Source organism: Chaetodon auriga, chromosome 5 (assembly GCF_051107435.1).
Source record: "Chaetodon auriga isolate fChaAug3 chromosome 5, fChaAug3.hap1, whole genome shotgun sequence".
Lineage (NCBI taxonomy): Eukaryota > Metazoa > Chordata > Actinopteri > Chaetodontiformes > Chaetodontidae > Chaetodon > Chaetodon auriga.
The window spans coordinates 15,067,439-15,091,264 of record NC_135078.1 but is presented as its reverse complement, the minus strand read 5'-3'; the positions used below and the strand labels follow the sequence as shown (position 1 = coordinate 15,091,264).

At 42.8% G+C, this 23,826-nt stretch overlaps 2 protein-coding genes across 2 annotated transcripts; both read left to right on the top strand.

Annotated features, from left to right (window-relative positions):
- The first annotated feature begins 6,661 nt into the window (after nucleotides 1-6,661).
- On the top strand, nucleotides 6,662-13,201 carry fgf10b (fibroblast growth factor 10b). Its single transcript, XM_076731391.1, has 3 exons — nucleotides 6,662-7,467; nucleotides 12,495-12,598; nucleotides 12,961-13,201. The coding sequence occupies exons 1-3, from the start codon at nucleotides 7,008-7,010 to the stop codon at nucleotides 13,150-13,152; spliced, it is 756 nt and encodes a 251-aa protein (XP_076587506.1). The 5' UTR covers nucleotides 6,662-7,007; the 3' UTR covers nucleotides 13,153-13,201.
- Nucleotides 13,202-16,768: 3,567 nt separating this feature from the next.
- On the top strand, nucleotides 16,769-23,812 carry paip1 (poly(A) binding protein interacting protein 1). Its single transcript, XM_076731657.1, has 11 exons — nucleotides 16,769-17,245; nucleotides 19,076-19,227; nucleotides 19,519-19,716; nucleotides 19,817-19,929; nucleotides 20,173-20,284; nucleotides 20,800-20,925; nucleotides 21,012-21,118; nucleotides 21,467-21,584; nucleotides 21,691-21,745; nucleotides 21,974-22,052; nucleotides 22,738-23,812. The coding sequence occupies exons 1-11, from the start codon at nucleotides 17,047-17,049 to the stop codon at nucleotides 22,826-22,828; spliced, it is 1,350 nt and encodes a 449-aa protein (XP_076587772.1). The 5' UTR covers nucleotides 16,769-17,046; the 3' UTR covers nucleotides 22,829-23,812.
- Nucleotides 23,813-23,826: the final 14 nt, after the last annotated feature.

Genomic DNA, 23,826 nt, shown 5'->3' with positions numbered 1-23,826 from the left:
CTGGGTGATTTTATAATTCAGTGTCCTGTTCAGGCTCCTGGTGTAAAATGAAACTGATTTTGTAAAAAGCACAGCTATAGCATTACTTGAATACCACAGTCATAACACTGTAGCTAAGACTATTAAGACTTTATGTTAGCTAGCATAGCATACCCTTCCCTGCGTCATGATCTTCTGCTTTATGACCTCTCATGTCCACAAGGTCATTCTCGCCTGTGAGTGCCAGATGCTGCTGGATGTGTAACACCAGAATCAGCGGCACCAGGCTCTGTTTCAGGGATCGGGTTCAGCTGGCCCAGATTTCCCAGGCTCCTCTGTGCCAGATAACTTGACACGGACGGAAGCTGGCCCGCTCCATGCGCCCTGCTGCTATCATTCAAGCCAGAGACCAAGAGTTAGTCAGCAGTAATGGAAGGAGTAACACAACACTGGGTCAATGTGGAGCACCATGTCCTAAAAGCCAGCAGTGTGTCTCTGTGTGTGTTTGTGTGTTATCATGACGAAGCAAACACCATCCAGTTGCATTACCTAACCCCGTCTCTCATTCTGTTATGTCATTGTGTTGCTTAATTTGTGGAGTTGCGCAATGGAAAGAGGCGATTGAGATCGAAATCAGGAAATGTCCGATAATATCAAAGAACATCTCAAACTGATTTCACAGTGGCTACAGACTTGTTCGCAGTGAGATGTTATTAAAAACAAATTATTTTATAGCTTATTTGTTATTCAAAATTTCCCCTCCAGTGTTACAGTCATACATCACAATCCTAGTAATAGTAGATATAGACATAAAAAAATGAATGTATTTTCGTATAGGAACAGTTCATTCAATAAAAAAATCATTATCATTATTTAAAAAGTGTTGAAGTCAGTGTAACAAACAATAACGTACCTGTCACAACTCAACTTCAGCTGTTTTCAAAACAACATAAGTGGCTGCTGACTGGCGGTTCTCTAAAAAGGGCAAAAATGGCCATAAAATTACTCTCAGCAGTGAGTGCAACACAACTGAAGTGTTCTAAAGCCAAACAATTGTGGTTTTGGATTCAATACTCGAATGTTTACTTCATTATTTGTAGATTTTCCAGACTTTCTATGCACAGGGCCAACAGTAGCAAACAGATGTTGGCTCCAAAGCTTTAGGACACATTACAATAATAGTTCAAGCATGCCCGATGGGCAAGTAGGTGGTGAATACAAAATTTGTCTAACTATTAAGCTTTCTGGTGTGTATTCTGTTGTTGCAGAGCTCTGTAGCACATTGTTCTGTGGTCAGGAGTCCTGTGCATCAAGGTATTTGATTCATATAATAAGGGTAACACACACAACACACTGTTATTTCATATCACGGCATCTGTATATATAGTGATGTAATACATTTTCTGCAAAACAGATTGAGAAATTGTTTTAAAAAAAATCACCAGACAGGAATTTATACCTTTGGCTAAAAGTGGTAATACAATGTACCCACCTGATCACATGAACGCAAAAATAATAGAAGTCACGCAGATTGATTAGCAACTTTGGCTGCAATGGCAAACACAACCAGAGATATTGAAGGCACAGCTGCACTGTACAAAAATGGAGGAAAAATGCATATTTTCTCATAGTACAGTATAAAACAAGGGTCACGGTTCAGTTATCGTCATATTGCTTTTTGTTATACTCATTCGAATAAAAAATCTGGTTGTTAAATTTACTGCATTGTCACCTCAGTTTGCCTGACTAAGGCAGAGGACAGCTCAGTGCGGATCAGCTGATCCAGTGTCTGACCTGTAAATAAATTCCTCTGCCCTGCTGAAACTGACACTCATGAGCGGAGGATGATGTAAGCGCCTGGTCAGGACATGGAAGATAACATGACAAACATCTATTGATCATCGTAAAGCAGGAAACAGCAACCTCATCTTGTAGGTTACCAGACACCCCCAAACACGACGGCCAGGAACATATTAAATATTTACATTTGATGACTAACAGAAAAAAAAGAGGCCTCCAGTACGAGCCAAGCATATGTTTGCAAGTCATGTCTTTGGAGCGTGAGGTAACACATCTTCCTGTGATCTACGAAAAGCTTTAAAGTACTATTAAAGGAAAATGTTACTTTAATCTAGCGGCTTACCCCTCAAATCCCAGAGTAAACCAAGAGAGACTGGAGGAAGAAGGCAGTGGAGCGTAATCCGTGCACCAACTGGCTGCTGGTTTGGAGGAAGAAGTCCAGTCTGGTGGCTCTCATCTGGACCCCATCAGGTTGCATGTCCCCAGGCAATCAGACTGGCATCCCTGTACCAGGCCTGTTCCTTTATTAAAGCCTCGGCCTCCTCTGACCCAGCACACACAGAGCGGGCCCCAGGGAACGCAGACAGACACACACATGGTTCCCATAGGTCAGTTTGGTTGTTTGTGAGTCGTGCGTTTGACTCCCTCATAGACCACATATGGATTCGAGCTTAAGTAACTCGGAGTGAGGTGCTTTTCTTCGTAAAACATCTGCTTAATGATAGTGTACCAAAAGGGAGGGGCCAATACGCTCACAATGAGGCCAAGCAAAATCAGAGACACATGACATGGATAAGGTGAATTTCCACAGTTCGACTTACTAATGTGATATAGTTTGGTGAGCAGACAGAACAACAGATTGCATGGTACTCAGTGCTGGATCCACCTGCTGCCACAAGGATCCGATTAAGCAAACTCAGGGGTAAACTCAGGCCAAAATTTAACTTCATAAACAGACCAAAAATAAAGCTGCATATGGACTCACTTGGAATGTTACTCTCAAATGAGAGTTTTAGGTATGAGATTTTGGTTAAAATATTGACTCATTCGAGCTAATCCCAGTTCATGAAAGCCATGTAAGAGTTTGCTAAAAATGTGTGGTCAAGCAGCTCTTAATCAAGGAAATAAAATCAAGACACACAGGAAGCGGTGCGTTTCATGCCAGTGGGCAGCGGTAGATTAAAAAGACGCTAACAGCCTAGTTTGCATGAGCAACAGCTCCATCATGACCTCACCAGTTAGCACTTCTGATATGATTAAAAACAGGTATGAAGACTTTATTTCTATGGTGCTTTTTACAATCAGAGTTGCAAGGTGCTTCACTGGTGCACACAAAATGCTCTAAAAGAATAGAAGAATTTCAGAGAGTGGCCAAACATTGAGAAACAATTTTTAAAAAATGCATAAATCTGTTGAACAAATAAATAATGAAAATGCCAGTCTGTGCAGGTGGGTTTAGTCAGTTACCTCTAAAAAGTCACAGTGCAGTTTTTTTGTGGATTTCCATCTTGCTCCCACATATTATCTCACTGCTACCAGTAAAACTGATAAAAAATGTCCTAAAAACTCATCTTGAAGACAGAATATTACATTAAATGTCAAATACACACACTGTCCACCAAATGATCGACTTTCTGCCTATCTGTTTCACCTCATTCCTGTTCCCTGTGTTTGAATGTGAGTCAAAATAAAAAATGCAAACGTGATCTCATAAATACTGAGTAACAGCCCACTAATCTGAATACAACATAAACACCTGCTGGTTTTACTACTTTGTCAAAGACAAACACGGAATAACACATTTTGTGAAACTCACTCACATTACACCCAAAAAGAATAAAAGGAATCTTTCCATGTGTTTCGCCTTGATTCATTTTTCTTTTTGGCAATTGGTACTGTGTGAAATCAAATCTCCGCTGACGCGTATAAATTTCCGGTATTTGAGTTTTCTTTGCCTTTATTATAATTATGTTTTTGTTTTTGAGAGTAGCGTAAGAACCCAGCTAGAGCCACAGCCTGTAGGGAGGGATCAGAAGCACATTTGTCTGTTCTATTGCCTATTGTTTTGAACTTTGAAATGCAATTCGGGGAGATAGATCTATAAAGATACACTAAATGCTAAAGCTGTGGAGCAGGGAGGGAGATGAGACCGTCTCCAGACCCTGCAAATCTCACTTATATTGCATTCAGGAGAAAAAAACACAGGCACGGTTACGTTTACAAAGAATTTGCTCCTTGGCTTCTAAAGAAAAATCCTGCAAATCTTGTGGGTCTGTCAGCATCATTGCAGGCCTACATCCCTCTGAGGCACCTACAGAGGACATTACTGCCTTAGTGGAGAGAACACTAAGAAGTGAGGGTCTTTCTGCACAGTTTTAGACTCCTCTGCCTCTGAAACCTGATCTGACACATGCATTCAATGTGAAATCATTTCAAATGCAATCCTGATGTATTAAACTGACTGTAACACACCGTTCTGAGCTGTCAGCTGAGGAATGTTACAGTGTTTTAGCTCATTATGGAAAGTATACAGATTTAGGACATAATTGTCCAGTGAGCCAAGAATACACCGAAAGAATGTAAAATTTCCACCATAATAAGGTCTTTAATAGAATATTTAACCTCGAGAAATTTTTAAAATAAGAAGTAAAATGCAATTATTCTATTTGATTAAATTACTTGAATTGACTGCACACTGTAATATGTAAAATAAAGAAGGAAAAACCCACATTGTTCTTACTAAACGACAACATTCTAAAGAAGACCTTGAATATACTTAATGAAATATTTAGATTGAATAAGTCATAGTCCAGAACCATTTAGGTTAGGTGGAGGTCATTTTAAGTGATGCAAGTTAACCTAGAAAAACCATTACTCCACTATTATTGCTGCAACAATAATCAATATAAATGGGGCCTGCTCCTCCCAGCTCTGTTTCCACTGCACTGATTCAGGTTATCACAGCGGGAAGGGACACCACAAAGGAAGCGCTGATAAGATTGCTTTGTTTATATCCCTAGATAAAGCCATGCCAAGACCAGAGTTAAGACCAGACTGCTGCTCTGGCCGTAGATCGTTGACAGACATTAAAGCAGGCACTAAAAACAAGGACTTAAGGGAAGGAAAGCGGGGAGCAGGACAGACCCTGACATTAAAGACATGAGGATCAGGGAAAATAGATAAGGCTGCCAGCACAAGTTTTGTTGATCACAGTGGACTGTTAAAAATGTTCATTTCTTTGGTCCTTGATCATTGTTAACATCTCCACAAACCTGAAAAATATTACTGGTAATGGGGTTGCAACCCTCTTTGCACAATCTGAGTCTGAACTATCTCAAAACGTAGAAGTGTTTCCTCTAACTCGGCTCCTTTGCACCTCCTCATGTGTAACTGGTGCTGAAAATCAATAAAACCAATAAGAGATAAAGCTTGCCTCTTCTTTGCAAGATCAGCGGCCATCCCTAACATTTTCCTCGTTCACCGCACGTTGCTGTCTGGTCCGCTTTGACATTGTCCATCCTGTGGCCTGACTTCGCCTTGAGGAGCAGATGATGCATGGTTCGTAAAGGAGAGTCTCATTGGCTGAGGGCCACTCAGACACCTGAGTCACAGAAGAAGGCAGAGGTCTGGTGAGTGAAACTGGAGAGCTTCATTGCATTACACCGCTGCATCAGAGATAACACACTACAATAATGTGCCACGAGGGAAAGAGAGAGGCCTCAGCAAGATGGCCGTGATAAGCCAGCATCCAGACTGGAACCGGCAATAGTAACTTAAGATGATTTTTATCTGACGAGATAGATGAGGATGGCCACTTGTCAGGATTATCACATCCTGATGAGTAAGAAGTGGGTGCATTTCAATTTGTGATACTCATCCTCTTCACGCTCAACCATGCAGGCACGTTTGTGCGGGATATATAAATTAATCTGACTGTACACAACAAGAACAGGAGCGCTCCTTCGATTAACCAATAAAGCAATAATCAGCACAATCTGTAGCCACAGAGACTGATCCAATACTACCAGACTGCTTCTTCCTGCCCTGCTGCCTCTGCTCAGATAAACCCTGCTATCACCCACTCTCATAAGTTAGATTTGCTTGTATGTAGGCATGCACACACACACACACACACACACACACTCACACACACATGCAGAGCAGTACTTGCTCCCATATGTGAGAGGGGAAGTTGAGTAAAGGAGGGAGGGATCAAATAACTAACAGAGTCACACAGCTACACACAACACACAGTCATTTTCTGTGATCGCCCTTCAGGTGAGGAGATCACACACTCAATATCAAGGAGAGGAGGCGAACAAGTCTGACTCAACCCCCAGACAGAGAGAAAGACCTCCCCGGACCGTTACCTCGATGCTGTATGAAGGTGGAGTAATTTGGTGGTAGAGAGAGAGAGAGAGAGAGAGAGAGAGAGAGAGAGAGGGAGATGAAGAGAGAGCGAGAGGAGCAGGGCAACAGAAGACAGATGGATTATCTGACATGCGCCTGGATTGACCAGTGTTCCTCTTTAAGTCCTGAGTCCTGTTTTTCCTCCTCAGAGTGAAATCTGAAAATGCTTCCCTGCACATGTGGAGCGTAGCAGCTATCGGACAGGTAGATTGTGTGGTGGTTTGTTTGTTTTGTTTTTCCACTGGAGCTAAGGAGTTTTACACATGGCAAACTTTCTACCTGGATATCAGTGAACTCTATATTTTTGGATTTTTTTTCTTTCTTTCTTTCTTTTTTCTTTTTTTTTTTTTTTAAATTGAGCAACTGTCTGGAAATACAAAAGTCCCACTGGAGCAGCCAAGAATAAAAGTCAAATTTTACAAACAATTTAGAAAGAATTAGGAAAAGGAAACAAGTGGAAACAAGTTACACACACGTAGTAACCGCTGTTTTGTTTTTCAAGGGATCGTCGTTCATTCAGACTTTATTTATTTGACTCGGACTGCAGACTTTCTGATCATCAGCCTGAAACGGTGGAGAGGAGAACTCTGTGGAATATCAGCGTGAAACACAGTGACTTGTTGGACAGTCAAAAATAATTCAGAGGGAAACCTGAGGATTTCATACAGGTGCTAAATAATTTGGACTCTGCAGGGGGACCATCTTGCAAAGTCTGGACTGTGGAGGGCTCCCCTCCCTGCCCTCCCAGCCTATCCTCGCCCCCAGCAGCATGTCCCAGGCTCTGAGGCTGCCTCTAGTCCTCCACACAGCACACTACCATGATCAGATGGGCTGCTGGAGGGAGTAAGGCTGCCTCTGCCTCGTCCTGCTCCAGGGCTGGGTTAGGGGCTCGTTCTGATTCTGGAACCAGTTCCAGAGCAAGGTTCTCAACGCTGCTTTCCTCCCTGTCTTTGCCTCTCCTGGTTGCCCTGGTGGTTTTCTCCTTCTCCCTCCCCGGGGCGGCCTGCCATCAGCTCCGCAGAGACAGACTGAGGCTCGCCAACCCACGAACTCTCAGGGCTCCACTGAACATTTCTGAGACTGAGGTCTTCTCTAGGCCCAGGGCTACTGGGGGACCACTGGGTCGGACTGGGGGACCGCAGGGTAGGCATGTGCGCAGCTACAATCATCTCCAAGGGGACATACGGAAGAGGAAGCTGTTCTCTTTCCAGAAGTTTTTCCTGAGGATCGATAAGAATGGAAAGGTCAATGGAACCAAGATCAAGGATGATCCCTTCAGTAAGTAACACCCTAATGTACAAAAGTAGTCAAAAAAAGAGGGAACCAGACCCCAAAGATGATCTGCGTCGCTGCAGGGGCAGCAAATATTTAAACTGAACTGAACCAAGGCCCATTTCGGCTAAAACATGTCAGTCAATTTTAACCTTTCCAAGTGTTGCTGTAAAATCAAGGCTTTTAACCTCTGCAGACAGAACTTCTGACTGTTTGAATTTCGAGACATTAATAAATACACATAACAAACACATAACACATGCAGACTGTGCAAACACATAACAAAAAGCACCTGCTGATTGCTTTGAGCCACAGACATTTCTGACGCCACATGAATGTTTGGTTATTTCTAATCTGAGAAATCAGCTGAAAAAAAAAAAGAACCTCTGATCTTACCCCAAAAAAGGTTGCATAACATCAACACAATATATAAATTGAATATTTGAACAAACAATTTGGCATAGACATCAAATTTAAGTAAAAAAACATCGTTTTTCGTTCATTTCAAGAGGCCGCCAGCCTGCCCGCTGGCTGGCAGTTAGGATGAAGCAATCCCCTATTAGAGTCGTCTTTTTGTTTTAAACCAGACATCCCACTGATATCTCTCCTGTCCAAACACTCAGCACAATGATGGTAGCTCTCAGATGGTTTAAAAAGGAGCAGGGGCAGATAACCCGGCCATTATCAGGCAGTCTTCACAGCCCAGGGTAAACAGCACTGATAACAACCACAGAAGAAGCAGGGCTTTGGGGAGGGGTGGAGGATATGGCTGTCGGACTCATTGATGCTTTTAGACTCTTTGTGCCTCTCTGTGTCTCTCTCACTCTCCCACTCAGATTGCCCGCCTGCCAGGCAGCGTCGAGCAAATTACATACCCTCAGTCACAGATCAGACATTTGTTTAAAGCAGTTTGACGTGCTCACTCGGAGAAACACGTCTTTAAAGTGATTACATGTTGTATGTTTCGGCATATCAGTCAGTAAAATAGCATTCTCATTAGTCTCCAAGCATTCCCACCGAGCTACGTGTGTGTGCCTATCAGCCAGCGGGCACTCACATGCTCCAGTGGGTGTGTGATCATATAGCAGCCGACGACGACACATGTGCTCGCTTATTACTGACACACTCATACACACACACACACACACACACACACACACACACACACACTCATATATATAGTACATTGCTCTCCTTTTTTCTCCCTCTTTCTCTCTGTCCCCCAACCCCATAGCGAGGGTATATGGAACCCTTTAATGTTCCTCTTGGGAGAGCTAAACCACACATTCAATCAAAGTGACTTAGGGGAAATGGCATGGGGAGGCAGAATGTCAGGGGAGATGTTTGTTTTGACAAGGTCACGACGGAGGCAACTTTATTTACTGACCGTATTACATTGTGATGCCTTTACTGCCGCTTTTGCGAGTGGTTTCTTTTAAGTTGTAAACTGAAGTGGCGTGAGGAAGTCGACTCTGTTTGTCATAATAGTGGTGTGTGAATTTGCCCTAAACTTTATGTATGTTTGGAAGATGATTTAGCCCTCTGCCTTCTTTTTTTTATGCGCCCACAACTCCTCATTTTAAGGGTCGTGCTGCCTTTCTCAAAAGTCAGTTGGAGTTAGCGCAGATTGCGCATTGGGGAGGGAGGTGAAAGGGAGCACGGGGGACTCTCTAGAGGTACAAGTTCATGAATGACATGGCTGAACATCATTGTGGCCACATCAAAGCCATGCTTCTTCAGTATCAATGGTGGTGCCATCAAAAAGCTGTGTCCTGAGGGGGTCTGGGGACTGTGTGTGGATTATGTGCCCTCATATCAGGTTCTCACGGTAAAGGACACCACACAACAGCAGCTTCAGTCTTTGCCCTGGCCCCTGGGGCTAGACATGATCCCAGGGCTGACGTCCTTTGTAGACCCTCGATGGTCCCTTGAAGTGACAAAATATCAAGTTTTTTTTTTGCACCGAGTGGAGGCCAGCTTGCCTTTTCCTGAGCCAGCAGTTGCAAGGAAAAGACACGCTGCATTCAAGTTTTATGATAGATGAATCTATATATTTGTCATGCATTAGTATGAGGCGCATGGGATGTGGGGGCTTTGGTTTTGGGTGCTGCCTGTGGCCCTACGAGGACCCAGCTCACTGTCTGTTAAAGAGCCAGCATCCAGCCTCCCACAGATTTATGAGGATGCCAGCGTAAAACTGTCCCACATGGCTTTCCAACCCACTGGGAGCCTGTGCTGAGGTTCCAGAGAGGCAGAGAGAAAGGGAGGGAGATTACGTTTAAGTCAGCTAAGTAGCTATCTGCATGGCCTCAGTACATAATTAAAATATCTACGATTCACAGTTGAGTTGTCTTAAATTTATAGACAGCTTGCAGCTCTGAGTGACCAGTGAAATATCGCCAAATAAGACAAAAAGTCGGAGGTAAAAGAGTTTTGTCTAATTGTCCACGGCTGTGATGGTGTTAGAGGGTGAGCCTGTCAAGATGTTAAGATCGTGTCTGTGGAAATGTGTGTGCCTATTTGTTTCTGGCCACCAGTTGTGTTTCTGGCCTATAGGGGCCAGACCATGTGTGCAAGATGCTTCTGGACATGGCTCAAGAAGTGTGTGCATATAGCATCTGCGAACGTGTGTGTGAGTGTGTGAGTGTTTGTGGACATTCATCTCCTTAAATCAAAGCAGTGGCCTTTTGCGTGGGGAAAAAAAACAGATGGTGCTCTTATGGAGGTTTGAGGAGAGAGATGTATAGCTTTTCTCTGAGGCGGGGAAGAGGATGGATATCCTTTCTGTGTAAATACACTCAGTGTGGTCCTTATCAAGTGTTATTACTATATATCCTGATTTATGCCTCACTCCACACCATTTTCTGCAATGGGAATGGCATCAATCAAAATTTACATTCCACCTTATCTGCTCAGATGTTATGTGCAGCCCCTGAATGTTAATTTTTTTTAAAAATGAGCAAAGTGATAGTGAGAAAGAATAACAATACAAGCTGCAAAGCACATGGTTTTTGGCATCCCACTGTGGAAAAACCACCTTTAATTCTCACTGGCATTGTGTGCCTCCATTCCACAGCCAACGCACCATTTACTGTTGTAACTCCAAACAGAGCGTATCAAATAAGCCACACATTAGGAAAAAGCAACCAGCATGCAAAAGAAAAACTGCTGTCTCCCCACGTAAACAGCTGAACCTGGCCGGCTGACTTTAGGCTACGTTTTACATGTGTGCTTTGTAAAATTCGCTTCACACAAAGCATTGTTGTCACATTAAAGGTTTAATGTTGTAATCTGGAGGAAGCTGAATGAAGAGCTTGTTTTCTCTGATTGTATTTTTCCATACCTGCTGCCATAAGTTCATTACTCTCCACTCGAACAGTGAATAGAGATTTTGTAGTTTCACAGCCAGGCTGCGTTGTGTGCAAGTGCACATTCACCTGCTGCAATATTAACTATGTGTGTGTATGTGAGGGCATTAGTGCATGTACGGGTGTGTGTGTGTGTGTGTGTGTGTGTGTGTGTGTGTGTGCGTGTGTGTGTGTGTGTGTGTGTGTGTGTGTGTGTGTATACAACCTGTCTCGCCCCTGCCTCCGGTGGCTGACTTTGATCAGTGATCATTACAGCCTTACTAATCCTCACTCCACCCCCAGTCTCACTGTCATGGCTCCTCTGTCCTCCTCTGTTCTCCTTCCTTTCATCCCTCCCATGTTTACAGAGCAGCCAGAGACTGCCATAGATTGTCTTACATCCTCACTCCATACCTGACACCCGATCCCATACAGAAACCAGCTCCTCTCAGATCTTCAATGGCCGTTGTGTCACAGTCCTCACCACCGCCTTGCCGCTTCAGACCTCACTGCCCCGAGGTGCCACTGTTTGAACTAGAAACTGATACAGTCAAGACCTCACGGACGAGGAGAGAAGCTGCTGTATTTTTAAGAGAGGGATTGTTCTTTGGGGGGCACACCTGCATCCTCCGCTGTCCACTCATGTACGAGGCTGGCAGCCTCAGAGGCCCCCCAGCCACCGGAGAGTGGGTCTGACAGTGGAGCGGGCTGCCACACAAACAGTCATCAGACAGAGGAGGGGCTGCTGATCTGATCAAAGGATGTCGTCGACCCTGTGGAGTTCACACCCCCACGCCGAAGTGTGTGTCTGAATGTGTGTGTGTGTGTGGGTGTGTGTGAGTACACATATGTGCTTATCGGGATAAAATAACGACAGCTCACAGGAAGTGGGGAAAGGAAGTCAGGGAGGGAGGCATGAAATCAAACATGCCATGGGAACCTGGGGAGGTTCACTCACACACACACACACACACACACACACACACACAGACGCAAGCATAAGGCGAGACAAGTGGGTTCTGTGGTCAAAGGACACATTCGGAAGTTATATCTCTCTGACCTCTGATACTGAGACCACACAAATAACCACAGCTGTCTGCGGCAAAAGCATGCCCTTGTTAACTGGGGTATAAATTAGCCCCTCTAATAGCCTATGAGAAACCTGAATTACTTGTATGGGGACTTGGAAACCCAAATACCAAACAGAACATAAACAACCTGAGAATCTCTGTGGTATCCACCCATTAATTTTCGAAATAAATGGCCTGCACAGCTGGAATCTGTTACACAGGTGTAGGCTGCAAAGTAACTTTATAATATCACTGAAATGATAAATGTGCTCAAAGAATAATTGTGACCTTAGACAGTGTTCCCACACTGTGTGTTCCCACGTGTAAATGTCCCAAAACGAGCATGCAATATGTTGTTCCATCCATTAGTTACGCTGTGAAAAGTGGTTGGCCTGCGATTGCTGCCAGTATTAACTGTCAGGAAAACCTTTAATCACCTTTGCTTTTCTGTCCTCTCAGTTTTATTCTCTCTGTGCAGTGAAAAAAATGTAAAAGTTTGTTCAGCTTAAACTGCTAAGAAACATGTGCTTGAAAAATCTTTTCCCTTTCACAAATGACGTAAGAGGTCTTACGTTTGACATATATCGACATAACCATATTTTTTGCTGAATCCCAGGTATTCTGGAAATCACATCGGTGGACGTGGGAGTGGTGGCCATCAAAGGGGTGAACAGCAGCTACTATCTGGCTATCAGCAGGAAGGGAGAACTGTACGGAGCGGTTAGTATCCGGGTCAGGGGTCAATCTGGATTCTCCAGAGACAGAGATAGTGTCAGACTCTTCTGTCCTTATCAAAGTCCCGTCCTTATCTCTGCTTCTCTAAATGCTGGGTCAACTCTGAATCACAACCAGACCAGCGCACACATGTGAACCTCCAGGAGAACGGTGCAATTTTCAAAGTGCACACTCGTTTCTGCACAAGCACACAAAGCAAACCATGCAAGGTAGATTTAAGGCGTAGTAAATAAACAAGGTACCATGTGCAACCACAATGGATTTGCACAAGAAAATGATCTGTGTTTTGCCTTAACCTCACATGTCGGGGTTATAACACTGAAACATGATACCTGCTGTTTTTCCAGAGAGAGTTCGGCGTCGACTGCACCCTGAAGGAGCGGATTGAGGAGAACGGCTACAACACATACGCGTCAGCGGAGTGGAGGAACAAGAAGCGGCAGATGTTTGTGGGTCTGAATGTCCACGGGAAGCCGCTGAGAGGGAAGAAAACCCGCAGGAAGAACACGGCCACCCACTTCCTTCCAATTGCGGTGTGAACTGGGGAACTCAACTGGAGAAGGAGGACATGCAGCACTGGACAGAGAGGTTTTCAATACTGAAAAAAAAGGAAAAAAAAAAAAGAAGCTGTAAAGTAAAGACATTCCCTGAGAAATCTCTCAATTGGAAACAAGGCACTAACACTGTTACACAAAAATCTGATCTCTGTTCCTGACTTTGACTGAGATCATGTACTTTATTTGGTGGGAAAAGACGATATCTGTGTTTTCTGTGGCACGAGATGCAATATTTATCCTTCTTTTTCTGTGCCAAACAGTTTGCAACTGGAGTATGTGTGTAATGTGGACAACACAGAAAATACTGTCCTAGCTAATGAACTGTGGTAGATGCAGAAGTATCTCAAGATGTTATTTATAATCCATAATCTCCTGTGAGACACCAGATTATCTGCAGCATAAAGGGGAAAGATAGAAAACAGATAAGATGAGGGGAGTGATCAGTCAGTTTATCGCAACACCATTAAATAATAGAGGATACAACACATTTAAAGCAAATGTTTGATACTTAACCACTGTGTTTTGATTGTAATGATTTATTTATTTTGTGAAATATTTAACTGGAGGGGAACACTTAGGAGGCCAGCATTCCTTTGCATTCTTTACTTTTTATAGGAACTCTGTTACGTGAAAATAAAATACGATTTTCTCCTCTGCAATGCGGTCGTCTTGCTTCCTCCATGCACCAAAGACTTTTCTGGCAAGTGGCGAGAAACCCCAGTGAACGTTCAGGTCATGCTAAGTCTATTCTTATCTGGCCCTCTGAGGTAGGAAGGGACAAAAGGCAACTATTAATGCCTGGCCAGATATTCCATGTGGCAACCATTGCTCTAATGAGTAGCTCCCAAACAAAGGGGAAGCATACAGACCGACCACAACAAAATGGGAGGGAGGTAGGTTGCATTGCCTGTAGATGGTGACATCATTTCCTAATATCACCCCATTACCGAGGAGCTGCAACATTCCCCGATTGCAGCCGGGCTTGAATAGTAAAGATAGCACCTGCTGAATAATTCTAGCAAAAATATGGCAACAGCTTTGTGTTGGCGTGCAGCACCACTGCCGGTAGGCTCCTGGAGGGCCTCGGAGGAGGATCTGAATGTGTCTGTGGAGGCAGAATGAGAATGAGAGAGAGAGGGAGAGATATGACCTGTGTCTGACCACCCACTTCCTTCAGTAATCATCTACAAACACACTAATCAATGGCAGCTGCCCTGATGCCAGATCAAAAGAGCACAGGGAGAACATTAACACCACAGGCTTCCGGACCTCATGTTCTCTTATCCCGCCTCTCTGCGCATCCATCTCTGCAAAGGCACAAAAAATTGGGAGAGTAGACGAAGGCGGGAAGGTGACTGCAAGACAAATTCATCCCAGTGTCTGAGTCTGACTGTGGCTCCAGGACAGAGGGAGGGGAAACCAAAAAAGCCATCTAAACCATAGGAATCCAGAGCACATGGAAGCTGTTGCTTTCAGCGATAGTATATTGTCCTTTAATAGTCGTTTAAGGAATCACCGTGACGAATGATTAATACAGAGGAATGCTGCAGTGCATTCCACCATGACAGTCAGAGCAACATATGGAGTGCTGTTTCATGACCATCTCCGGACCATACACAGCAATACATTTCCACTGCTCTCTCAAGTGACTGTGCAATAACGTGTGGTTGTTGCACCTCTGAGGCTGGATTCACAGCAGTGCCCTGAGGATAAACCCTTAGACGTTACCTAAGAAGTAAGATTAGGAAGTTGAGCTGAGGGTTATTGAGTGCAATTTATGAATGAATGTAAAGGAAATCATTTCGAAGCCTTTCTTTGGACCAAATGTGTTTTAGATGTGCTCTGTGTGCAACCAAATGATAAAAGAAAGAACTCACCAGGGACATAACTTAGATGATGTGTATTGATGGAACATGAAACCACACTTTTTTACTTTTAAAATCTGTGGTGATGAGTATGCATGTGATCCCCCCTCTAACACCAGTCCAAGTCATTTGTCATCTTGCGCATTCCTGAGATGTGTAAATGCTTGACTTCCCTCCAAGACACTGGCAAAAAACAGCAATAACAGAAAATAGGGGCAGCAATCTTTTATCAAAGTGGGTCTCCACATTTCTGGCACGGGAATTCTCTGTGGCATAATGTGATCCAGCTTTGGGAAACAAGTGGAAAATGACTGGAGGCTAAAACAACTAATGAATGCTTAGACTGAGAGGTCTGGTGCAGCACATGTTTGTAGTGGGCAGCTACTGACTGAGCTCGGGGAGAGAGGCACTTCTGCGTGGTAGCACAGGTCCAGAATCTCCTCTGTGATGCATAACTGTTTGTTTGATATGTCAGTTAAGAGTAATTATCCAAGCCTTGCTGCTTTGGCAAATATTTTAGATCAATATGAGGTTATTTAACCCACTCAACCACACACAGCCGGTAACAGGTCCATCATCATGCGCTCACGTTGTGCAGCCGAGCACTGCCTGAACCCACGAACAGGGCAGTAGCTAACACTGCAGACACCGAGGTCATGCTCTCAGTGTATTTTCTGGATATTTGGTGATTTTACACCACCTGAGCAGAAAATAAAATCAGAAATGTCACACAGGGTTTTATGGTAAACAACAGATTTTTTTCAGCGAATGTGATTAAGTTAATTAAGATTTAAATCAAGAAATGTAGTATTTGTCCACTATTCCTAACAGTGAAGAGATTTTTTTTTTTTTTTTGAAACATTTAGACAGCTCATGTGGCAAATAAAATGTCTAAATCTACCTGAGCAGTTGAACTGATAAATACTGTACGATGTGAGCAGATCTGATTTACAAATTTTCATAGAGAGTTGGGGTTTTGTGGGGGACTCATGACCTCAGAATCCCCCGACAGCAGCTTTCATTAAATGACAGTCTGGAACCAAATCAAGGAACGAAGGCATATTGTACTTTTGACTCCACCGCATTTACATAAAATCATCTCATGAAATAACTGTCAATAAATGTTCAATTTAGCTCTACCTTGAGCAACTACAACAGTAAAATGCCACATACACCAAGCATCAGTAATAATAATCCAATGTGTAATAATATAGCACTCACAAAATGCCCCCCTTTTTTGCACAGGAAGAGTTTTAATTTTGGATGCGTTACATAAATGTTTCTAGAAATACTTCTGCATTTCTAGGAATGTACAAAATTATTAGGGTGCTGGTTTTTATATAAAATATATATATATATTATATTCATTGCTCACTTCCTTTGCTTCTCTCTTTCTTTTTTTTTCTTTTTTCTTTTTTTTTTTTTGACAATAAATCCCAGAAGGGAGGAATGAATCTAGGAGGAGAAAAAGTTGAAAGACCCTCACCGCTCTCCAAAAGAAATTAGACTGCCCTCCCCTCAGCAAGAAAAAAAAAAACATAACAAATTAAAAAATATTTAAATGTAATAATGCAATACATTCTTATACAGTGATATTTCTACATTTACTTAAGAATCTGGGTAATCTTACCACCACTGATGATGCCGTCCTGTGTGTCGAGGCTGTACTACACATCGTTTATGGCTGAGCTTCCACTCCACGCCACGAGAGGGAACCAGATTTACTTTGATGTAGAAAAAAAACTTGTCACGGATTATCAAGCGGCAGCGAGTTTGTTGTTAAAGGAAGTGGATAAAAAAAAGTTGTGTACTGTCGATAATATCCGACAGAGAAAAGGGCTGGTTGCAACTCGACAGTTAAAAGAAAAAGCAGAAGAAGAACAGAGAAAAAGCCACCATGAAAGAGAGATAGGGCGTGTTTTGCCACTACGCAAAAGAAAAGGCATTTGTTGCGGTGGACAGCATTTCTTCGTCTTTTTCTGATGCTGGTTTCGATGACAAACCAGCAGTCATGAACGACAATTTTGACCGAACTCCTGGAGCGGGGAGAACCCGCACTCTTCCAGCAGACCCCGGGCTCGTTGGTAGCGACGTGGATGGGGTCACCAAAACCGCACTTTTCAATCAAAGGGAACCGTTGAGACAGCCGCGAACATCTCCTCCTTTTGCCGAGAACAACAGTAGCACGGGGCTGGATGTGGCTGTTGGAGGTAGGGAACCGTCGGCTAGCTAACGTCAACTGAGCTAAATTAGCTAATGGCTACTTTCAGATTCGGTTTCGTGTAACTAGTAAGTTTCACTCCCTGTCATGATCACTGAGGGCCAAAGCTGAGTTTGCTTGACCCTTATATTTGCCACAAAATCCCCTCACACTGACAGTTCCTCTGAGAAACGCAGGGGGTTAAGATAATGTTACTCGCTGCAATTAGCTGTTAGCTAGCTGCTAAATACCGGTAATGTTAGCTAACGTTAGCATTTTGGCGTTGTGACATGCACCTGTTGGATTGTTATTTCATGTGAGGTAAGATCTAAATAAAGCTCCCACTCAAATATCACACAGTTGACTGGATAGCTGCCACTGTCAAGGCAGCCTCACACAGCCAAATCTTGAATTTGGAAAGCTAACGTATCATTCGTTGTAGCAAACACGTTTCGTACAGTTAGCAACGCAGCAAAGAGAAAGAACGAGCGCGCCTCCCAAATCTGATTAAGCAGCTGGCTTTAAGCAGTAGGTTAGTAAAGTACCGGTGGGCTAGTTCACGGGGTAAATTCATCGATCCTATTATGATATTTTCCTATTATGATATTTTTTAGTGGACTGTGTCTCTTGATACACTTGTCAGTGCTGTACAAAAATGCATGATCAAACCAAATCATTAACATAGGCAGGTCTGAAAGACACGCGTATTAAAAGTCTCACAAAGCGCATCGGTGTCAACCAGCACCAGGTAGAAAATGTCTGAAAATGGTATTAGCTTCTGAAAAACATAGCCAGCATGATTCAGTACTAACATCTGCGAGTGCAGCCAACCAACCACATGTATTGCTCTATTGATGTGTGCTGTCCTTTCGCTGCCCCTGCACTATGACCTTAACAATAAGTCTGGGAGTTGGAGGTGTGGTTCTGCTGTGGCTGATTGTGTGACATGGAGTGATGTGCGTCAGTGCAGTGTTCTCCCACAGCACCCCTTGTTCAGTGAGCTATGGGCCCTCTCACCAGGTCAACGTCTTCAGGGCCCCCAGTTGTGAAAGTAACATCATCAGACTGTCGCACACATGCATGAGTTGCAGCACTTGTGGGGAAAGACACACACACACACACCCCCTTGCCAAAATCAGTGCTGCATGAAACTCTTACTACTGTATTATAGTTAGTGCTACATAGTAGAAAGTAGTGTGAATTGTTCAATTTTTGTGCTTTATAACCAGGAGGACCGTGCTGTGTAGTGTGATTTACTGTTAACCTTGGACTGCTATGTGTGGACTAGGTCTTAGATTTTCCATTGATGGTTATCTTTTTATTGTGCATGTTCAGTTTTGTGGCCACACTGCAAACCAATTTCCCTCTGGAATGAAAGTGAATCTTTTCTGTGAGAGAGTGAGAGACTAAAACCAACAAATTATTGATCCAGTTAATAAGTATTATCTGTGTATCCGGAGTCTGATATAACTTTTTCCTCTGTGAGATGGATTTCCATTGCTGTCCAGACCTTGTTAAAAATCAGTCACTCAGTCAGCCACACTATTGCAGTGGGTGACATGTTTATTCAGTATGATGAACACAGGCAATATAGCCCATGCAGCATCTTCCTGCTGTAAATACTTGCCAGTGCTCCAGATCTGTGGCTGAAAGTGGTGTCAGACAAATGCACAATTTACCTGTGTTTGAGTTGTGCTTAAAACCACAATGCCCAGCTGTTATTGTTGTCTATATTTGGTACCTGTTTTGAAAGATTGATGTTTAAGAGAATTTGTCCATGTGGAATGAGTGGCGTCACATATGACCAAGACTGGAAACATCTGTCTTCTTCCTCTCTCAGATTCAAAAAGACAGAGCAAACCCCAACAAAGTGCAAATGCCAACAATACGTCTGCCTCCAGAAGGTGTAATGACGTGGATTCTGTGGTCAAGTCATCAAAGCTTTCAGCCAGTGCCCCAGAGTTTGTCCCCTCTGGATTTAACCTATATGAAGTAAGAAGAATTTTACGCTATCACTGTCTTTATCATGATTCTATCTGTTAGTCATTTTTTTAGTGTTTTTTTTTTTTTAAACAGTACATCCTAACAGTTCACTTCTGTTGTTAGCTTCCAAGTAGGACTCAGGAACTGTCAGTATAGCACACCCATCCATTAATTTCACAAAGATAGAATAAATAAAGACAGAGTAAATGTAGATTTTAATAAGACACTCAGTTAACAAAGACAAAGTGCTTCGGATTTTTCTCTTTAATTTTTCATGCTTTTATTGTGATTTTTGAACAGGACCCCACTTTTTATGATGACAGCGAAAGCTATTATGGTGAACCAACCCTGGCTGAAATGGTCACAGACTTCCTCGGCCACCTGAGCTCCTCACCAGGTTCCTTTGAGTCGGATATTGAATACATAACTGGCATGCTCAACTCCTGCGTTACTACTGAAGAGTCGTTGCACGAGCTGGTGGAACTGATCTACACACAGGTTTGGAGAGACAAATTCAGTCCTCATTTTGCATGTTTTTGACAAAACGCACCATTGTATTAGGTGCCCCATTAAGTATTAAATTTTCTTTTTGTTGCAGTCTACTGCCATTCCAAACTTCTCTTACACGGGAGCCAGGCTCTGTAACTACCTGTCCCATCACCTCACTATCAGCCCACCAAGTGGCAACTTTCGTCAACTGCTCCTGAAAAGGTGATTCATCTCTGGTTTTACTGAATTGGATGTAACTTCATATCAGGGCTAGACAAGATCTCATCACGAAAATCCTTAACTTAGAAAATGTTGGTATCACATAATCAGTATTAGAAGTAGAAATATTTTTACTATTACAAACAGACTAGCTGTAGGGCGACAAATTATTAATATGCAAGGCTGTGTGAACTGTTATTGTTGAGTCAGATTGCCATTAAAAAGCAAGAGTGTTGCCTTTGGTAGGTGTCGAATAGAGTTTGAGCAGAGGGATGCAGCTGTTCGAGGAGACGCCGAGGCTCAGAAAAAGCTCCACTCCTTTGTCCTCTTTCTGGGAGAGCTCTATCTCAACCTGGAGGTGAGAGGTTCTCTTTGATACAGCATTATACAGTCATTCAAGTTGTATCAAGATGTGCAAATGCAGTTATTTACTGAGTTTATTAAATTGTAAAAAACACAATGTGGACTTCCGTTTTGGATCACATTATAATGTCTTTATTTGGACTGTACTTGCCATGCATTTAGACACACAGGCAGTGCTTACTGCAGTTGGTGACCTTGTTGGGGGCCTACGAGCTGTGCTTGTGGCACACTCTGTTGGACTTGCTAAATGTGCTGATTTGACACGACAAAAAATCAGGCCACTGTGTATAAATACTATTTCTGATTTCATGTACCACCTTGTCACTCATGCTTGTTTTGGTATAATCCGCTTGAATTGCTGCCAGACATTTAGGATGTCTGGTGCTGCTGCATGTAGATATGTAGTAGATCTCAGATGAGGGGCCAACTTTGCAAGAAAGCTAGCCTTCAGCCATTTCATGGTGCCAGTCATTTGTTAATACTTGTGCTAATCTGATTGTGTTTCTTTAGGTAAAGAGTGGAAAGGGACCTCCAAATCGAGCAGATATCCTCCTGTCTGCTCTGAATGACCTGATGAACAGCCTGCTAAACAATCCTGTGGATGCAAATCTCATCTGTGCTGTCAAACTGCTTAAGGTTTCAATCTTTATCAGACACATTTACAGATTTCCAGATAGTTCTATTGTTTAGGAAGATAATGAGAATGTGTTTTGAATTCACAGCTGACAGGCTCTGTCCTGGATGATGCATGGAAAGAGAGTGGAAAACCACACATGGAGCAACTGATTCAAAGAATAGAAACTATTCTACTGGATGCCACCTGCAGCAGGTGTGTATATCAGGATGGTGATTTGTATGCAGCTGTTACATGCGTCTGCATCTGAGGTGCTGCGAATGAGTGCAGAGACATTTGCAGAGGTGTCTGCCAACATAGCTGCACTTAATGATCATGTGTGTTCCAGGTGGCAGTGCTTAAGATTTGCTTAAGACATTTAAGTTTCAGAGTGCTTTAAACAATGGAGAGAAAGTACCACACACAGCATCAGGAACATGTACCATCATTCAAAAGTCCTCCATAAACTGGCAAAAGATGAAGTGCCAAAAGCATCACGGTTCAGAGGTAAACCCTCATGGACACGCCTGGTAAAAGTTTCTGATATGAGCATTTTTCTTTCAGGGATGTTAGACAGATGCTTCTGAAATTAGTGGAGTTGAGATCTAGTGATTGGGGCAGAGTCCGTGCTGCTGCAGCTGCCAGCAATGCCACGCCAGACAACGACCCCAACTATTTCATGGTGAGTGTCAACTGTACCATTTTTTTTCCCCCATTTTTCTTATTTTTAAACTCTATTTTCTCTCTATTACTGTGTGTTGTGGCTTTGTTTTTGTTTTTCCTCTCAGAATGAACCGACATTCTACACAGAAGACGGCACCCCTTTTACAGCAGCAGACCCAGGTGAGGCTGCGTCTGTTCAGATCACAAGAGGGAAACGTGGGGGTTTGAAGTAAAATAAAAAAAGCAATTTAAGTGTTTCCCACATGAACTTTAAATAAATACTGTATGCTGGAAGGAAGTAGGGGAGAATAGATTCTGCACAACAAACTATGTTTTTACTCTCCTCAGCCAATGGAAAACATTTTTAGCCTCTGTTGTGCTCGAATGTCGGTGTCCCTGCTTTTACAGAATATGCTGAGAAATACCAGGAGATCCTGGACAGGCAGGACTATTTCCACGATAACTTTGGAGAAAATGGAAATGAAGTGTAAGTACATATCATGGAGGTAACAGACATGTGTGCCTTCCTTCTAGGTTACAGTCACCTACTTTACGGGGGGAGTTGTTGATTCTTCTTGCTTTGGATACCCTTCAAAGATGTAGCTGTCACAACTTGAGCCTATTAATTTATTTATTTCTGCTGTAGTATGTGTAGGATGTAGTCAAAGTAATGAGTTAGGATCATTTCAGCGCTCCTTTCCTGCTGACAGACTGATGTTCCAGTGATTATCTGTATCATTCATCACTAGTTCATGGTTTTAGACCCAAATCTGTTCAATAGTACCACCGTGCTGGCACATCTTGGGTCATGTGACTGTATACCGGCTTCACACAGATCATATGACCACCAGTGACCAGTGGGCCCCTGAGCTTGGCCAATGTGTCTGACTGGCCCACAATGCAACAGGGTCAACCATGGACCCAGATTCAGTGCAGTCAGCAGTTGGAGGGCTTAGCTCCCTCCTGTCCTCTCTCCACACGCTGTGTGTGTCTGTGCGTGCATGTGTGTGCACTTTTTGTGCATTGTGTAAATGGCAAGTACACGCACATTGTAGGTTATGCTAATATTAGTGACACGAGCCATCTACGAATACATTCAGGAAGACATTTGCCTTAAAGATCTAAAAAGTAACGTCTGTGGCTCTTAACCGCTCATTTTGTTGTGTCCACAGATTTGACGACTCTGAAGATGAGATGGGGCCTGAGATGGAGGAAGCTTTTGAGAATTTTTATTTGGAATCAGAGAAGAAACGACAAAAATGACGTGAGAGTGAGAATCTGTGAGACTCAACAGGCACACACACTGTACTTTTCCCACTCAACTTGCTGGAATGTTGGAAAGCAAAGGAAACTAGCGTCAGATAGTTTCAAACATTTATTTTACTGCAAAGAAGAATTTTAACAAAAAGCTGTTCATAGTTGCACTTCTGACACTTTTTTCAGCCAGTGTTGATTAGAAAATGGGGACAATCAACGGGATAACTGAAATATTAAGGTATTCAGATGTTTTTGGACAGTTCTCTTTTGTTGTTTTGAATTCTTTCCTTTATGCTTAAACTAAAAGCCAAGAGGAAATGGTGTGCTGTGAGTACTGTGTGCATAATTTGTTAAACACGAATTAATGCCCCATGCATAAACTGCAGGCCAAAACAGTTCATCAGAGATGCATAACCTTAATGTGAAATGCACTGTAGATGGGTGAGGTGGTTGTTTAACTAACTCAGCCTGTATACAATGCCTTTATATCCATTGTTGTGAACTTGCGTCTCCTGTCAGGTTGCCAATATTAAATGCAATATTAAAGGCTGTTCACTTATTGATCTGGCTGCAGTGAACTTTTAGTGGTCGGGAACTGTGTAAACCTACGGTGCAGTTTGGAAAATGGAAAAGCCTTTTCACTGAAAATTCAGTCACAAATTTGGAAGTTATTATAGACAAAGCCCCCTTTTTTTTAAACTGTTTCTGCGGTTAAAAGATTTTAAGTTTTAACTAAATGGTTCCCAATTCTGAGAATGCAGTGCGTCTAAATTCAGTTTATTTCCTGAATGTAGCTTTAAACATATACACATTTTGCAGTTGGTCAGTGTGACGGAACTCAACTGCAAAGAGGATTCATTCTTATCTGCGACTGGAAGACTGTTCACCATAAATTCATGGGATCCATATAAAGGAATGTTGTTTTATAGTTTGTAAATATTATTTATGGTATTGTTTGCCTGCAATAAATTCTTTATAATGTGAAATTTTACTTGCTTGATTTG

Excerpts from the sequence above, each read along its gene's own strand:
- paip1 (XM_076731657.1), top strand. The coding sequence starts at position 17,047 with ATGAACGACAATTTTGACCGAACTCCTGGAGCGGGGAGAACCCGCACT. Across the intron at positions 20,285-20,799 it reads AGCTCTATCTCAACCTGGAG|GTAAAGAGTGGAAAGGGACC; the intron begins GTGAGAGGTTCT and ends GTGTTTCTTTAG. Across the intron at positions 20,926-21,011 it reads GTGCTGTCAAACTGCTTAAG|CTGACAGGCTCTGTCCTGGA; the intron begins GTTTCAATCTTT and ends TTGAATTCACAG.
- fgf10b (XM_076731391.1), top strand. The coding sequence starts at position 7,008 with ATGATCAGATGGGCTGCTGGAGGGAGTAAGGCTGCCTCTGCCTCGTCC. Across the intron at positions 7,468-12,494 it reads GATCAAGGATGATCCCTTCA|GTATTCTGGAAATCACATCG; the intron begins GTAAGTAACACC and ends GCTGAATCCCAG. Across the intron at positions 12,599-12,960 it reads AGGGAGAACTGTACGGAGCG|AGAGAGTTCGGCGTCGACTG; the intron begins GTTAGTATCCGG and ends CTGTTTTTCCAG.